The sequence below is a fragment of the Anastrepha obliqua genome, chromosome 4 (assembly GCF_027943255.1).
Source record: "Anastrepha obliqua isolate idAnaObli1 chromosome 4, idAnaObli1_1.0, whole genome shotgun sequence".
In the NCBI taxonomy this organism is placed as follows: Eukaryota; Metazoa; Arthropoda; class Insecta; order Diptera; family Tephritidae; genus Anastrepha; species Anastrepha obliqua.
Window position 1 is genome coordinate 35,370,439 of NC_072895.1, and position 18,703 is coordinate 35,389,141.

Below are 18,703 nucleotides of genomic sequence, written 5' to 3' on the forward strand. Positions count from 1 at the left end.
TCACAAAGTATTTCAGTAAATATATTGTACTCTGTGGCGGTATTACTGGACCCTATAGAATAACCCTCTTTGGAAAAAAATGTAACCGTCCTTAATATGACGGCCTTTAACAGTTTGGTATGCTTAAACATTAAAAATTTTTATGATGAGTAAATTCATGTTTTAGTGCGTATTTAGCAAAAATTGCTTATTATTTATCAAGAATAAAAGGAAAAAGATAAATATCATAGAATTCGTAATCTCATTTTTTGCAGCCGGTTGAAAAGCTCTCTGGTAAACGAGAAAGAGTAAATTAATCAACTGAATTGGAAACACACAAAATATATTATGTACTAAGTACGCGCGCATATGTTTAACAAAAGCAGTAGAATCTTAAGTGGTCTCCCGTAAACACCAGGTTAACCCTTTGATGCCTCTCTCTACATTTCAAATTTGACAAATGTTTCGGCTATAAAACTGTAGGTGCCTTCATTTTGTGGAAAAATATCAAAATAAACACCACAAATAGTAGGCCGAGCTCACTCAAATTATAATAATTATATTATTATTGCCTCATTTAAAATCGACAGAAGTATTTTTGAGATCGAATAAAAACCACCAATTCGGATTGAAGCAAACTTTACTTATATATAATATGCCCGTATAGACTTTAGTAAAATGTAATTTGGGCCAGCTGTTAATTATTGGAACTAAAAAAACTCATAGACAATGATCAATGAAAGCATATTTCTATACTCGTATATATTATAATATTTATTACACCCTCGCGCAAGTTAAATTTTACTGATATGTGCGCATAAAAAATCCGTTCCGTCCGCTTCATTTCTTGTTTCTAATAGTTTGCGTACAATTTTTTTGTTTTGGAAAAACAAATATAATTTTTCAATTCTAAGGGTTGCGGGCAAGCCTTATTCTTATTTGATTGATCCCAAACTCTACAGCTATTTTTTCAAGTGTATTTGCATATGTTTGTAAGCGATAAACAAGTTTAGATCTCCACAATGGCTCGTGGGCGCAAGTGGGCGAGAACGAAAGCTTTTTTTTTTATCAATGTGAGAGCTTTTCAAATGTTTGCTCATTTATTGATATTGTGAAATGTACAAGTGATCCAAGTATCCAAACAATTTGAGTTTAGCAAAGCTGCTAAGTCAGATAACATCACACAATCATAATTAATGAATCGATTCGGAGCTTTTAGAAATATTGTATTTCACAAAATACGAAACACAAGAATGTGTCAGAATGTATGAATGTATGAGAAAGTATCATAACATAATTAGTATTTGAACGAAAGTAACGAAAATTTCTCTTGGTTTTGCAATCGGAAATATATCATCATCATCTTCATAATGGGAATTACAGCTCGGGGTGAGCTAGTACTTTCTCTACAATAACTCTCCATACGTCTCCGATCACTGGATATCATCAATCCATATTCTTAAGGGTCTTCCGCGTCTTCTACTGCCCATCAAATAAGATTTGACAGCCTTTTGAGTTATCCAGTTGTCGTCCATTCTGTGAAGATGCCCAACCATCATACACACATATATATATATGTATATTATTCTTAACAGAAAACGCATTTTTATAATAAAATTCAATGATTTACAAGCGTTGTTCGTTTGTAAGACGATTCATGGTTAAATTATGGGCCAAACTGATGATTTTTGACAGTGAAACAAAACAGGAAACGTGCGTCAGCTGTTTAAACCAACTGTTTAAAAAGATAATAGCTAAAAAAATCACCCTTTATATGTGTATGGAGGCACAGGTGAAAAATCTAAAGAAGTCGGCGATACAGTCAATGAACAGTGTACGGTGCTGCAGATGCTGGGCATACGATCACGTAGCAAGCGCGTGTAAAGAACCCGATCGCACAAAACTGTGCAGACGATGTGGCGAAGAAGGCCACCAAGCATCAAGCTGCAAAAACGATGAAAAATATTTTTCATACAATTTTCATACAAGGCAGTAATTTACACAAAGAAAGCCATTATTTTCTAATCAAATTTGTACTATGGGTGTTAATGCTGGTTCGTAAATAAACGACGTCTCTTCTATTTGAAAACTATCACTGCCCACAGTGACGATACGCGAGGGCGCTGACTTCTTGCTTGATGGTCGGAGATACTTCGTCTTGTCCCTATTCGCTTCGCTTCATTACTCGTATCCAGCTTCGAAAAGGCAGAACTAATGCTAGTATTTATACGAAAGTTTTTGACTCGGGAAAAGTTTGCCAGGTTTGGAAAGAGCCTGAATTTTTAAATGATCAATAAATGGGGCAACAGCTTTGACCATAAGTTACGGGTTGGAAATCATATTTCTAAATCAATCAACTACAAGCAAATAAACAAAAAGACAAACTTTCACATTTATGAATATATAAGTTTTTAGTTTTTGTAAATCAAACAAGTGTATATGTATGTGCGTATATTTGCGTCTTGATGTTGGTCCACAAAAGAAACAAATGGGAAACCAAAAAATATAAGTACTTATGGCATTTATAGCCGAGTATTGTGAATATCTTTAGATGTGCTTTACATTGATTGGATGTTAATAACAGTTATAACAGATGCATTTACATTTATTTCATAAAAAACACTTTTCCAAAACTATTTTCGTGGCACTAAGCGCACCCAGAATCCTCCAATAGGGTTCACTTGGAACCCGCGTACGTCATCCATTATGTTTTTGACCGTATTTTTAGAACGCTCGAACTTGAAGTCCAAAATCATGTAGTACAGCATGGCCTTAGCTTGCATGAGTGCGTATCGATTACCTAATTCGTGGACGCAATTAAAATTTTATATGAATTTGTATAGAGAAAAAATCGAAAAATCTGCATTACCCACCTATGCACATACGAGGTCCCACACCGAAAGGCAAATATGTAAACGGTTTTATAATATCTTTGTTTACATCACTGAAACGTTCAGGATTAAATAAGTCGGGGTCTTCAAAGTATCTTTCGTCATTATGCATTCCAACAATGGGAAACCAGATATAATCGCCGGCCTTAAATTTAAATACCAAATTTCCTTCGTTGTCCGTGAGGTCATAATCCTTCGAACATAAACGATCTATCATTCCGGCAAGACTCCATTTGCGCAATGCTTCCGATGTGACCATATCCATATATTTCATTTTCATCACAGCCTCATAGGTTAATGGGTTTCCATTGAGTTCCGCACGTACTTCCATCGCCTCTTCGTACAAACGCTGCTGCACATCAGGATTTTCCATCAATTCATGGCATATCACCGACGTGAAGTTCGCGTTGTTTTCGAATGCAGCGAAAAAGAAAATGAAGCACTGAGCTACAATGTCATCGTCGGACCAGTTTTGATCAGACTCCTGTTTAGCTTCGATCATTAGTTGGATCATATCCGGCCTGTGAATTTTATGTTCTTGGCGATATTTCATTGTGTCTATAACGAGTCGTTTGAAGTAATCGGTTTTGTCTTTGTCGAATACCTTATAACCTAAAAGCTGAAATGTTTTTAAGTAAAATTTACCAAAAATATTATAGTTTATTTTAGTTCATATAAAGTATACCTTTTGAATTATTGGCATAGTATTAGAGATGAAGAACTTGATCATTTGCGTGCCGCGGAAATTAGAGATCGACTGGCCAATCGAGTAAAACTCGTTATTCTGATCCACATACGAATTGACCTTGAGTCCAAATGCAGTTGAAGCGATGATATCATTCGACAGACGTGTGAACCATCCTTTGAGCTCAATATCATGACTTTTGCCACCTTTAGTTTTCTCGTGTAGCCGTTCCAAGCTCTCTTTAAAACATTCATTCATCAAACTAAACATGGCGCGCATCTTGGCTGCGGTGAAAATTGGAGACAGTGTGTTGCGCATATTTTTCCAACGCTGATCTTTCATTACAGTCAACATGCCATTTATGAGAGGGTCATCATCAGAAGCAAAAAAGGGGGCGTGGTTTACGAAGTAGTCAAAATCCTTAACAGTAATTTTTTTAATATACTCTGGATTCTGTACCACGAACATCGGCGACCGGAAATTATAGAAACCCACGATATCACTAAAACACAAAATAAAAACATAAATCAAAATTAACGAAAATTAATTAAACAATAACTGTAAAATTGAAATATATTTATAAATATATTGGATGTCACCAACAGCTGCACCTGCAGAAAATTAAATTTGTCCTTCAGGACAAGTGCTTTGTCCTAATCAGAAATGTTCTGCAAATCATATGACTTGCAAACTCTGTTTAGGTATGTGTTTGTAATGAAAATAATACTTTGTTGAAATGGAAACTGTTACCGTATTTTTTTTTTTTTCGTTAAGAAATCTCCGCAATAGGTTTCCCAAGTCACACTGATTTCAAATCCTACGATTTGCTGGATATGCCTAAGTATAAAAGATAGCATACCCCCTTATTCCAAGCACATAAATACGCAAAGCACGAGTGAAATCGGCAAAGTGTTGTAGTACAAGGTGGCACAAAATTAATCATCCAGTTTTGTTTTGAATATTTTTTGACTAAATAAAAAAAAAGATCTTGAGTGATGACAATCTTTATTTTGACCTTTGCGCGCTCTGTTGCTGCTCTTTTCCTATACTGCAGATCCAAAGAAACTATTCACATAATTCACTTAAATTTCAACCACATTTACATATAAGAAGAAATTTTTCTTCCGCATCCATTGTACTTAAAATTGACGCATAAGTGGTTTAATAGTTGATAGGCCGTGGAAAGATCAACAGTTTATAAATTTTGGGTAGCAGAGAGTAGGAGAGAGAGAGGAAGCTTTTTGTGGCAGTAATGAATTTGAAGGTTTGCCAGTGCTTGTCGATAGCGCCACCATTATAACAAACTTTTCTCATCATTTGATACTTCATATCTACAGTGGACATCGAACCAGAGAACCACTGAATAATAGTCAGGCACAACCCACTCTATAATGCAACATATTTAAGAGTTATCAACAGATCTATGTATATTAACCGGTAAACAGAATTACTTGTCTAACGGCTTATACCACACCGTGGGGTATGTTAACAAATTTTATGATTTTTTATCAAGGATGACAGATACCAGGTTTGTTCGTTAGGTATGGTGAAAAAAAAAATTGTTAAGGGGAACTTTGGACTCTACGTCATTCGTTTTATGTTTCACAAAATTTAGCTTTAGCTTAGTAAATAACGGCCTGCGTGGTAGTACCTACACCTTTAAAATCTTTTCACCATGATTTTTAAAAGTATGATCTTTAACAGACCGTTATTCGACACTGAGCGAATATTACAGAATTGATAGTGACGTCAGCACTTGAGATGTGTTTACAAAAAAACTGAGATTGTGTAGGCGTATACGAAAAAAACCAACCAATGACACTTCGTTGCCGTCCGAACAACGATTGATTGATCGAGTGTGTAAATGCATATGAAATAATCGTGCGAAATTCGGCTATCGAATCTCCCATGTGACGTGACAGTCGAAGTTCCTCCCACAATTACCTTTTTCGCCATAGTTAAAGCGCAAATCTATCATCCTTGGATATAATATATAATACAATAAAAATGTGGTTCCTATTTCACTCAATTACAACTTTTGTGTGTGTTCAGAGCGCTATAGCATAATTAAGTGGCATCACCTACTACATTTTTTAGTTTTGCACACCGCAACCCTATGTTACATTTTACTTTACTTTGTATCAAATCTGTAAAACAAAATATACTTTGATTTTGGATATCATTCTGTGCACACCTGCACATCTGCGTATCATTACTTGTTTGCATTTGTTTTTGCTATTCTTTGCTACTCGATCGAGCGCAAAAATTCTTACGCGACGACAACAGTGTGGAACATCAGATGTGACATTTATTTAATTAGCTTTTACAAACTCTACAGAATACGATTAATCACAAAGTAGAATAAACATAACTTTAAAGGTGCAGGCCCAAGGCAAGATGGCTTTGCTTACTTAGCTTCGATGATTGTCAAAAATGAATAGAACAATACTAAAATATATGAGCGTAGCTTTGCTTGAAGCGCTTTAGGTAAGGCGAAGTTCAAATAGCTCAATTTTCTATTCCACAGCGCTTTTGAAATTAAGGTTTGAACACCCCTGTCTTTCATTTAATTTGATTTCGTTTAGGTTCATTTGTGAATTTTAGGCAGATTAAAAGGATTTTTGGATTGAGAATTGTTATTTGCTGGCTCTTTCTGTATATAACAAATGCTAGCACTATAATTCCATAAAACAATTATTAAAATAGTCAAATATTAAATGCCAATATGCTTCATATTCTTCTTTAACTATAAATTGTGTGAAAGTGTTATCACATTTCAAACCTATTCAACTGTTAAAAATGAAGCTCGTGAGTAGGAAAACGAAAATCAAAATATATGTAGGTATAAAACACAGATTCGAGCAGTGCCAACGTATGGATGTGATTGAAAGCGGATACAATTAAACAATTAACAATATTGGAAAACAGAATACTGGGTCCAGTACCAGAAAAACATGAGCTCTAGGAGGAAGCTGAAGCCCACAACGAGTTATAGTACTATGAATAATGCTGACGAAGCAATTTTGACTTACAGTCAAAAGCCTACTCGTGGGACAAATATAACTTAGTAGATTCAATCTATAGGTTACATAGGTTAGATTAGTAAGGAGCATTGTGATACCTGTATTTGATTTCCATCTCCTAACTATGTTGCTTAAACCACTTAGATCTTTTTAAGGGGACTCGGAGATCTAGAAATTAAAAAAAATCGATTTTTTTTGTTTTTTCTATATTTCGAAAGTATAGTATCTTAAGAGTATACTGTGAAATTTTCACGCGAAAATTCCCAATATTATAGCTTCTACAGCCCACTAACTAGGGAGAAAGCGGTCTGCGCGCTCCTGTACTTCAAAATTTAAACTCGTTTTTCTCGAAGCTACTTTTTCCGGCCTGGTGTTGTCAAAAAAAAAAAAAAATATTCAATCCAATCGTCTGAAATTTTAATAAGTTGTTCACATCAACAATGGCTATAGCTCATACTAGAATCATATTATTATTTCAATTATTTCGTATTTTTTTATTTATTAAAAACTGAAAAAACCGATTTGTCATTTCTTTTCTTTTATTCTAGTACGGGACATAGCTACAGTCATACTGATTAATAATTTTTTGGTTTCTGTGTTTCCCGATAATAGAAAGGCCTAAATGGACAACGCCGCCTAGGTCCAACTTTTCGGGAAGGTGAACTTCAGCGCCTTTTTAAAATTATTAAAATTAGAAAAAAATGTTAGCTTGTCATTTTTGTACTATTTTTAAAAGAAGTTAAATAAAAAACATAAAATTTAAATATCGTGTTTCATTCTTTTCATTGTAAAAAAAAATCCTGAAAATACCCTACATTTTCGAGCTCTAGACCACCGGGGCCCCTTAAGAAGGTAACTAGTCCCTCCAGTGAGACATTTTGCAAATTTCCCAAGTCTTCACAGAAATAATCGCCAAAATATTTAGCACGGACTCTTTAAAGTGTAGAACATTCACAGAGGAGCTATCGTCAATCTACAACTTTAGAACATTCACATAATTTCTCTGAAATCTGCCGTTATCTGGTAGACTACTATATTTACTACCTTCAATGCAAAATAATGCATTACTTGCTTAATTAAATGGCTAACTTTTCTATGGCGTCGGCGGCTAGCAGCGACGTAAATGAAAGATAATAGTGATTATCGGTCGTTGTCCAAATCTAAAAGCATAATTTGATTCCCAAAATTTGTCACACTTATCAGCATGCTATCTCTCTGCTCATCTAACTTGACGAAAAATTAGCATGCGAAAGCAACAACAAAGTTATCGAGCAGATTCGCCGTCAGCACGTGTAGTTATACCTCATAAAACTGGCCTAACTCACTATTTTTCAAACAAATTTAATTGTAGGCAGCCAAGATAAGGTGCGTTCCATAATCATAAGACACCCATAATTTTTCAAAGTATTTTAATTTAGAAATTTCAGAGGAAAATAAAAATTTTACACATCGATTAAGGTAACAAAAGTTATCTGCTACATTACTGAATTTAGAACTTTTTTCAATACATCAAGAAAATGTTTAGCAAAAACGTGTAAAATTAAAGTGATCGTTTAACAAAAGTATATTTTTCCAATTTTTTTCTGTCGTCTAGAATATTTTAGTATTCTATGGAAGTACCATTTGCTTTAGTAAGACAAAATAACCTTTTTTCAACGATTCTGCTAACTTTTTATGTAAATTTACATCTAGAGAAGCCCATTCTGCCTTAATTGCCGCTTTAAGCTCGTTGGTGTTGTCAAATTGGAGATTGTTAGCGTAAACTCTTCTGACTAATATACCAAAATATTTTCTATTGGGTTTAGATCCGGAGAACACCCCGGCCAGTCCATAGTTTCTATGGAACAATCGGTCAAATACTGCCTTGATTCCTTGCTTATGTGGATTCGGGCGTTGTCTTGCTGAAAAACGACGGGCCCTTCCCGATTATCCTGAATAAAAGGAAGGAGACTATTTTCCAAAATGTGTTTGTAGTCCCCACTATTCATTCGTCATGATGTAAACTAAATATTAAGAATGAGTTTCGATGTAAATGCATCCCAAACCATAACAGAACCCACAACGAAATTGCGCTTGGAAAATTAGAGGAAGCTCTTGCGAAAATCTCTCCAATAATTTAAGAAACCATCATGTCCATCAAGATTCACCCGGATATATAACCTTTTTAAAAAATAATATGAAATTGGGCAACATTAAAAATATTCCAAATATCTTATTGTGTCCCAGTTGGTGTCTAAGTGTCTAGGCAAACTGAAGACGCACTTGTGCCGTGGCAAAAGATGGGGTCCTTTTCTTATTTTTGATAATTTTAAATAATTGCATCTCTGTAATGTGCGCCAAACTGTTGTTTTTGAAACCTTGTTTTGAGCAACAGCGGCCAAGTTGGCGCAAGACTTAGTCAAGTTAGAAGCTTTTCTTATGATTGCTCGCTGTTCTCGACTTGATAGTGATAATTTTCTTCGAACGGGCTTAAAAATGTTGCAATTCTCAGGACTCCGTAAAAAATTCCGGATAACACAACACTTCTGCCTTTTTTTTTGCAATTAATTTGATAGACAAGCCTGAATTCTTGTAGGCGAAATTTTTCCACGCTTGTCTTGTAATAATATCGAACCCCTCCGCATTTTAGGTTAAATTGAATAAAATTATAATTAAAGTCATCCAAAACAAGAATCTGCACTTTCTATCTCTTCAGAAGCTTATTTTCGTCTAGTGTCTTATCATTATGAAACGCCAAAAAGACTAGCAAAAGTGCAGCTTCTTGGAAAACGATAACGGTTCTACAAAATACCAGAAACAATTGATGGAAGTCTTAAGTCTATAACGGTTAAAATGAAACCAAATAAAAGCTACTCCGGAAAGTAAAAGCGAGCTTATGGTGAAATGCACCTTATGATTACTTATGCCTGTTGCTTCATCTATTCGCCATTTTCTATCGTTTGGCAAAAAGAAGAGGTATATCAATCCGAAAAATTATGAATGATAATTTTATAAATACACGTTTTGAATTTGCAATACACAAAAACAATATTATTGAATCTAATATTTTAGATATTTTTAATGAATTCAAATTGCCGAAATTTTCAAAATCTGTTCATACTGTAGCCAGCGGTTTCCAATTACCCCCTGCATCACCATAGAATTCCATACATATATATGTATTTGCTGTATTCCTCTTTGCACAAAACCAGTGCTGAGTTCGCAAAAACTTAAAGTAGCTGCATATGTATGTTTGGTATTGTTATTAATATTTATTAAACTTATAGTAAATCAAAAGCTTAATAGAGTAAGCATGAGCAGGGCTTCAAGGCCATCAGCCCGTTTTAAAAATTTGCTTATGATTTATGTATTAGTTTATGTAATATACATATATGTATAGGTAAATATGTAGCAAGGCGAAGTTGTGAATACAAAGTTCTTTACAGTGTTAAGGATTTAATTCAGAGTATAGTCCGGTTCTCTTGATTAGAGGCAATGATTTTTATGGAAGAAAATGGTTATTGAAGCAACCGCATTTGATCTATAAACACAAGGGTTTCTGATAATTCACTGCTGATATTACTCCATCTAACGGTATTTCGCAGCTCAGAGGCGCTCACTTAACTTACGTTATTTGAGCATTAAGCGTTTTTTAAGCATTCATTGCGTTTGTTCGAAAATTCTTAATTCTAATAAAATGGGAAAGCAGAAAGGTTTAACAGATCGCAAAAGGAACAAATCGATATCTTGACCTCAGAGTGACTTTCGAATCGCCAAATGGTCAAAAGATTGGTCGAAGTCCAAACGGAGGAGATCTTAATGTGAAACAAGGTGGATCCTCTGGTAAGAACTACAAAGGCAGAATTGTGATGGCTTTGACACCGAAGGAAAGCTGCAAAATCCTTAGGATTGCATCAAATTCCGATCTTCCTACAGCAAAAATAAAGGAAATGGCAAATACTGTAGCCAGCAAATCCACCGTTCGAAGGACTATTCTAAAAGCGTCACATCAGAAGCATGAAAAATTACAAAAACACTCTTTTGAATAAATTTTGCAAAGAACCCAAACTAGATTTTGCAAGGGTCCACATGGCTTGGAGTTCTGTTACCAACAACGGTCCCGGTGAATGGAGAAAATTAGTATTTACTGACGAAAAGAGTTCAATCTGGATGGGCCGTATGGATGCAACTGAATATTTCCATGACTTAAGAAAGAAAGAAAGGTACTTGAAACGACATCACAGCCGCGAAGGTAGTTTTATGTTGAAATCATCTTACCCGCGATGCGTCAAATATTTAGACCTACAACAAGATGCATCTGTACACACTTTAAGTGTGGTCAAAACTTGGATTGCGTCCCTAAACCTTGAAAATTTAGCATGGCTACCGTATTCCCCATTCCCCAAATTAATTCCTATACGTGTTTACGACGTAATTTATAAACAAGGTGGCAGCACAAACTATTAAGCTTTAAATAATAAATGTAAAGAGAATAAAATTTTTTAAATTTGTTATTATTTTTCCTTATTTGGTTAGTGCCTCTATACAAGTGAACCAATAAATGAAGCACAATATTACAGCTGCTGAAGTTTTATTGCTGCGAAATACCGTTAGATAGAAAAATATTTTGATGCATGTTTATTTTCGAGCAAAGTACAGTCTTCACTTGAATTATGAGCAACCCTTGTGTTATTAAGCGGCCGCCGTAGCCCAATGGGTTGGTGCGTGATTACCATTCGGAATTCACAGAGAGAACGTAGGTTCGAGTCTCGGTGAAACCCAATATTAAAAGAAAAAGAAAAACATTTTTCGAATAGCGGTCGCCCCTCGGCAGGCAATTGCAAAACTCCGAGTGTATTTTTGCCATGAAAAAGCTCCTTATAAAAATATCTGCCGTTCGGAGTCGGCGTGAAACTGTAGGTCCCTCCATTTGTGGAATAACATCAAGACACACACCACAAATAGGAGGAGGAGCTCGGCCAAACACCCAAAAAGGGTGTACGCGCCAATTATATATATATATATATTGTGTTACTAGATCAAGTACGGTTGCGTTATTGAATGGACTAGCGGATGACCGGTGACTAAAACACTCCGCCCCGTTTGGAACCCTCGCCCACTCTGGAACCGCTTTCGCAATATTTCTACTACTAGTCTTGTTTCAGTCTGCAGAAAAACCAGTTAATTGCAAGTTATACTTATACATTAATATCCATTTACATATGTACAGTGAAGTCGCGATAACTAGCAATTTCGATAAGTACAAAAAGGCGATAATTCGTAACAAAGGTCGGTGCATTGGATAACTCGTACAAAATATAAAAGGCTTCTTCTGTTCTTCATTGCACCGCTCGCTATCTCTATGCTCGATTAACTTAACGAAAATTTTGCATGCGAAAGCAACAACAACGTTATCGAGTAAGATTCGCCGCTAGCGAGTATGGCTATAGTTCATTATGCTGAAAACAGTGAACACCGTAAACGCAATCCCGACTCAGCTGTTCCAATCAAACTAATGAGAACCCCATGTAAATGAAAAGTTCCTTCCTTCCGTATCGTAGTACCGTAGATTTTATTTCACGATTGTTAATCAAATTCCGTAATACCGACCTAGCTGATTGCTCTCTCACCACACAGTGTTGCCAAACAGTACATCTCGAAATTATTTACAAAATAAACTCAGAAAAATGATAATTTTTGTTAAAATAGCTTAAAAATACTGTTGAATAATGTCAATTATAGATAAATGAACTATTTGCATTTGTTGGTTTTTGGCTTTGGTTTATTAAACAATGGAAAATGGTAACTGATAACTCGGATGTGTGAAAAAGTGTGTAAGCAAAAATATAAATGGCAACATTGTGTAGATACAACCAAACACATACACACACAAACCGATGTATTGTGTAAATATGTATTTAAAAGATCACAGTTGTTCTCAGGGGTGAGTTTTTGTGCACGATAAGGGACTGCGGTAAGGGATTCCATGCGGTCTTCACTGTTTTCTGCATTAGACTGGGATAACTCAGTGTCGTACAAACACATGTAATTTAAGGCAGGTTTATTCCCGCGTTGCCAATATATTTTCATTTTTACCAGTTGCTTCATCTATTCGCTACTTGCCAACGCTTGGCGAAAAGAAGAAGCCGAATGTGAGTCATTCGGGTCTAAGATGATTGCTCTATAACTCGTATTCCTTATTCATATTGATCTCTAAATCACAATTGACGAAATATTATTGCAAAAAATCGGAAATCTCAAATCATTTTTAGCCGTTACTTTTGGTTTTGGTTTTGTTAATGTGGTTTTTAATGCTGGTCACAAACGAAAAACAAATTGCAGCAATCAGTTGAAACTAATTTTGCCACACATGTTTGTTGACGAGTTTAGTTTCACGCTGTTCGTTGTTGAGTGAACATGGAATTCGAAAAACAAAAAAATGATTGCCATGCATCGTATTTATTTGTGCTTGAAATGAAGGGGGGAGAGGAAGATTGTTTTTCACACTTTCTATAATAGCGTTTTTGTCTACTTCTTAACATTTCTCAGATAAAATTTTTTCTAAATAAAATTTCTTAATTTTACATCTCTGTCTTGTATTCATCGCTCTTATTTTTCCGCAATGTTCCTCAATAAATGTTTTACTGAATGTGGCCTTTTGCTCTTATGTGCACACTTCGAAAGTTCAAAAGAAAAGAGAGAAATCGTCAACTTCGCCGCATACACGCAACCGATTTCAACCGATCGTGAAATGTCAATCGATTGTTTCGAATTGTTTTTCGTCTGTGGCCTGCATAAGTAGTCTCATAAAGTTGAACTTTTTGATTTTCAAAAATAAATAACTCACTGTACTTGTATTATTATTGTCATTGTGGTGCCTTGTACTACGACTTATCGCGATTTCACTGTACGAGTGTACGTAACTAGGCAAATATTATTATCTTACGTGCAATTAATACGAATGCAAACAAATCAAGTGAAAATATCCATACAGATACGTACAAATATAAATGTTTATGCGTACTAGTAAGCATGCATACACACATACACACATGCATATACACTACACATAAGTACATTAGCTTTATGATTAGATACATTGCATTATCTGTGCACTATGCATATGTATGTATGTACGTACGTATGTAGAATATCAAATTAGGCGCTACTCTAATATCTTTTCAATTGCATTATGTGACTCTTCAATATATTTTCATAAAAATAGATTCATGAATCATTGTCCAGGTTCTAAAGGTTTACTATAAAACAGTTTAAACCAATTGCGCAAAATTTTACCCTCTCAAAATGATAGAATTTTTTTATTGAAAATGTTTCCAATTTGCTTCTTATTATACTTAATTCAACAAATAAATAAATTTTCAGAAAAATTCACGTCAAAATACTTGGTTCACTTGACATTGAAGTGGCTCAAATAGAAAAAAACCATATATATAAGTAGGTAAAAAAAAATCCAGAAACATTTACGAAAAAGCAATAAGGCCACAATGTCAAGTTTACACTTCACATGGAATAAATTTTTTTAAAGAAGGAAATAAAATTAGGTGTGAAATGAAAAATGTTTCAAGCAGTCCGCCGAGATGTCCAAAGTTATGCGGCGCAGGTAAGGAAATAATGTGTGTATGTTTGAGAATGTTGACAAATTACAACTGCAAACCATAAAGAAATATTTCAAGCTCCCAAACTGTTCCCAACTTATGCTATTTCTTTAGAAACAGGTATCAAGTGTGGTCACATTTATACGCTTGCATTACACTTGAATTATATCCAAAAAAACTCTTTGCACATGAAGCCTTCAGGCTCCTACGCCTCTTAACAAAAAGTTTTAAAAATGAAAGCTTTCTGTGCTAAGATTTAAGTCAAATAGGATTGGATTGTAATTTAAAATGGGACGAAAAGGTGTTAGAAAAAAGAGAAATATTTCTAAATTGTATTAGCAGTGTTGTAAATAGTTTCGCAGGAATTTTTGTGAAACATAAATTAATCTATTATATTTATCTATCTATCTATCTATAGAAATTTCTAATGAGCAGACCTTTTACTAAATCACTGTCAAAATTGAAAAAAAGTTCTTCTCTTAGTAAAACTGTTACCGAACTATTGATTGCTTACACGGCAAAACAAAATATATTGAGCAGCAAATAACTCGCAGTTAAAGATTCATCTATGAACAGTCAAAATCTTCACTTAAGTTAAGGAATTACTATTAAGCGTTACAACAACATCAGCTTATCGCACTGTGAAAGAACATTTGGGTGCATTGTCAAGCTTATCGTATTTGTTGCTGCTGGTACTTTCATGCATCGGGTTTTTGAATCAAAATCGTATAGTATTTCAGCTCTCATCCACACTCTAAACTCGCTTTACTTGCCATTGTGGAATTCTTGCAGTTATAAGATTTTTCACAAATACACAATTGTCGATAAAAGTGGAAGGCATCCAATAAGTTTGTACAAAATCATGTACGACAACCTGTCCGACGAACTAAAGCACTTCTTCGATATGCTTTCAGACCTAGGAAATCGCTCTCTTATTGAAAGGAAATGGGACTATTTTGGTCAGTCTAAAGTAGTCAGTCTAGGCAAAAAAAAAAAATTTTTCTTTTAGTTTTAAAATGTTCTGTTTTTGTAGTTTAAATAAATATATGGATTATTTATGGCTTTGCGCAGTTTTTTTTACAAAACGCATGCGTGATTTTTTTATATAGAAAAAACCTGTAAAAAAAAAAGGAAAAACTTCTGAAATTATAAAAAATTAACGAGATTTTTTAGAACTTCTAACTGCACTTTATACTAAACTAGCAAACCCGGCCCCCTTCGCTGGGCACACTAAAATAGAATAGATATGGTTTAGAACAGAAAATATATGGTTTTCATATTATTTATTTCTTTATTCTTTAATCAAGCGCTTTGGCATAAACAATATTTTTTGTTTTTCTATTTGTTTTTGAGTAAATATAAAATATAAATTGAAAATCAGGAAAAAAGAAGATTGTTTTTAAATTTCAAATCAACGCATATGAATAAACAATCGTCTTTTTTCCTGATCATCCATGAATTTTTCGTTTCAATTTATATGTTTTATTAAGCATTGGAGCTTTTTTAACCATTATCCATTTATATTTTTCAAAAAAAAAACAAACGAAAAAAATTGTTTTTTCCACGAACACATAATTTCATTCGGATTTCACATTAAATTCTCAAATTTCGTAAGAAATTATTCACTGTTCCAAAATCCACTCCAAAAAAATTCACAAACAATTTTTACATATTACGTTTTTTCCTTATGGCATCCAAATCAGAAAGAAATATTGACACATTGTAACTCACACTGTCAATTTGACAGTTCAGTTCCGCCCCAAGCGTTAAAAAAGTAAGCGACATTATGGCTGGCTCAAAAGAACGCTGTACCCGTTGCCACTGCTCCGGATTACAACCAAACTTTACGAAACCCATTTTCAATACTTACTTAACAATGTGTGTAAGTTTGGTTTAATTCGGTGCAAAGACACGGCGGGTCCACGTTTTGGCATATATTTCGAGACCCTAGTCATCAATAGGTATGAAAATTACCCCGTATTAAAGCACTTATCAACAGCTTTCATTTGATACCCATATTGTACATACACAACCAAAGGTTACCCGGGTCCATGTTTTGACCTATATCTCGAGACCCCAGACACGTAGCGGCATGAAAAATACTCTGTACTAAGGCATTCACCAACAGCTTCAATTTGATATCCATATTGTACAAACACATTCTAGGGTCCACGTTTTGGTCTCTATCTCGAGACCCTAGTCACGGAGCGGCATGAAAAATACTCTGAACTAAAGCATTCACCAACAGTTTCCAGTTGATACCCATATTTTACATACACATCCGAAGGTTACCCGGGTCCACGTTTTGACCTATATCTCGAGCCCTATTTCCAAAATAAAATATAATCCATGTTACTCGTGGATGATGTAGCTTTCGAACGGGGAAAGAATTTTTAAAATCGGTCTAGTAGTTTTTGAGCCTATTCGTTACAAACAAACAAACAAACAAACAAAGTTTTCCTCTTTATAATATTAGTATAGATTGAATGGGCTATGAAACTGCGTGCCCAAATTTTTTCTAAAACTTCTGAATAAAAAATTAACATTTCGGTGAAACATCTTTTATAATTTTTATATGTAAATTGTTTTAAAATTTAGATTTTTTTCTTTATTATGATTTTTTTTTAGATTTTTATGATCGACAATGTGCTCACTGTTATAAAGAGAAATAATGAACATTCATAAAAAGTAGGAAAATAGTCAAAACTGTTTGTTGAAGTGCTAACGTTTTTCACTGGTTGTACTTAATTTACGCATCAGTTAATTGCTGATGATTGCAAATTGAATGCACTCAAGTTTTGTGCCACCTCAAGTTGTGTTTGCTATTGTCAAAGGCGGGGCAAGTGCTATGAAGCTATTGAAAAGACGGTTTTCATTAATTTTTTTTGCATATCCACGGTTGACATTTAATTAGAATTTGGTGTGGAATTGTTTTTCTATAAGAATGAAGAGTTCTTCAAAAAAAAAATGTGACACTTCTCAGAGTACCCTAACATAAATTCACATGTTTTAATGCTCGCATATACACTTTCACAAAGTCGACGGCCATGACCATTCAAGCCTGATGCAAAAATCTCGATGCGATTTATTGCCCAATGCAGATCAGTTTGCATGTCTCATTATATTCCCTGTGTTGTAAATATTATCGTTAAGTTAATGTCGAAAAACTCACTGATCTCTGTTTCGTTTATAAAAGTTCAGCACAGTCTTGTTGAAGCCTTCCTTGTTCAATATCACAGCCCCCGAGTTGCCCACTAGTGGATATGGCTTTTCGTATGGGACTCCACGCTCCTTAAATGTATTGTATTTGAGTGTGGCCCATCTGTAGAATATATAGCCGAGTAGCAAGGACACCAGCCCTAGTTCGATAAACACCATGATGCTGGTCAAGTATCCTTTATGAGTGGAATAGTTGTTTTTTAACCCAAGTAAATCCTTTATTTCGCAACCGTTCACATTGAAAACTTAAATGCGACTGAATAATTTTTTTGTTATGTATCTCAAAGTATTTCAGTAAATATATTGTACTCTGTGGCTGTATAACTGGACACTATAGAATAACCCTCTTTAGAAAAAAATGTAACCGTCCTTAATATGACGGCCTTTAACAGTTCGGCATGCTTAAACATTACAAATTTTTATGATGAGTAAATTCATGTTTTAGTGCGTATTTAGCAAAAATTGCTTATTATTTATCAAGAATAAAAAGAAAAAGATAAAAATCATAGAATTCGTAATCTCATTTTTTGCAACGAGTTGAAAAACTCTCTGGTAAACGAGAAAGAGTAAATTAATCAACTGAATTGGAAACACACAAAATATATTATGTACTAAGTACGCGCGCATATGTTTAACAAAAGCAGTAGAATCTTAAGTGGTCTCCCGTAAACACCAGGTTAACCCTTTGATGCCTCTCTCTACATTTCAAATTTGACAAATGTTTCGGCTATAAAACTGTAGGTGCCTTCATTTTGTGGAAAAATATCAAAATAAACACCACAAATAGTAGGCCGAGCTCACTCAAATTATAATAATTATTATTATTATTGCCTCATTTAAAATCGACATAAGTATTTTTGAGATCGAATAAAAACCACCAATTCGGATTGAAGCAAACTTTACTTATATAATATATGCCCGTATAGACTTTAGTAAAATGTAATTTGGGCCAGCTGTTAATTATTGGAACTAAAAAAACTCATAGACAATGATCAATGAAAGCATATTTCTATACTCGTATATATTATAATATTTATTACACCCTCGCGCAAGTTAAATTTTACTGATATGTGCGCATAAAAAATCCGTTCCGTCCGCTTCATTTCTTGTTTCTAATAGTTTGCGTACAATTTTTTTGTTTTGAAAAAAACAAATATAATTTTTCATGTGATTGTTTCTCTATTTTTCAATTCTAAGGGTTGCGGGCAAGCCTTATTCTTATTTGATTGATCCCAAACTCTACAGCTATTTTTTCAAGTGTATTTGCATATGTTTGTAAGCGATAAACAAGTTTAGATCTCCACAATGGCT

At 34.4% G+C, this 18,703-nt stretch overlaps 2 protein-coding genes across 4 annotated transcripts in view; one reads left to right on the forward strand and one right to left on the reverse strand.

The window, feature by feature from the left end:
- LOC129246242 (uncharacterized) overlaps nucleotides 1-18,703 on the forward strand; it is a 116,996-nt gene that overhangs the window by 54,967 nt on the left and 43,326 nt on the right. The gene's annotated exons all lie outside the window — the stretch shown is intronic.
- Nucleotides 2,486-17,634, reverse strand: LOC129246240 (cytochrome P450 9b2-like). Its single transcript, XM_054884888.1, has 4 exons — nucleotides 17,346-17,634; nucleotides 3,556-4,057; nucleotides 2,853-3,489; nucleotides 2,486-2,779 (listed from the first exon to the last, which is right to left on the reverse strand). The coding sequence occupies exons 1-4, from the start codon at nucleotides 17,549-17,551 to the stop codon at nucleotides 2,613-2,615; spliced, it is 1,512 nt and encodes a 503-aa protein (XP_054740863.1). The 5' UTR covers nucleotides 17,552-17,634; the 3' UTR covers nucleotides 2,486-2,612.

Excerpts from the sequence above, each read along its gene's own strand:
- LOC129246240 (XM_054884888.1), bottom strand. The coding sequence starts at position 17,551 with ATGGTGTTTATCGAACTAGGGCTGGTGTCCTTGCTACTCGGCTATATA. Across the intron at positions 4,058-17,345 it reads TATAAACGAAACAGAGATCA|TGATATCGTGGGTTTCTATA; the intron begins GTGAGTTTTTCG and ends TTTGTGTTTTAG. Across the intron at positions 3,490-3,555 it reads CTATGCCAATAATTCAAAAG|CTTTTAGGTTATAAGGTATT; the intron begins GTATACTTTATA and ends AAAACATTTCAG.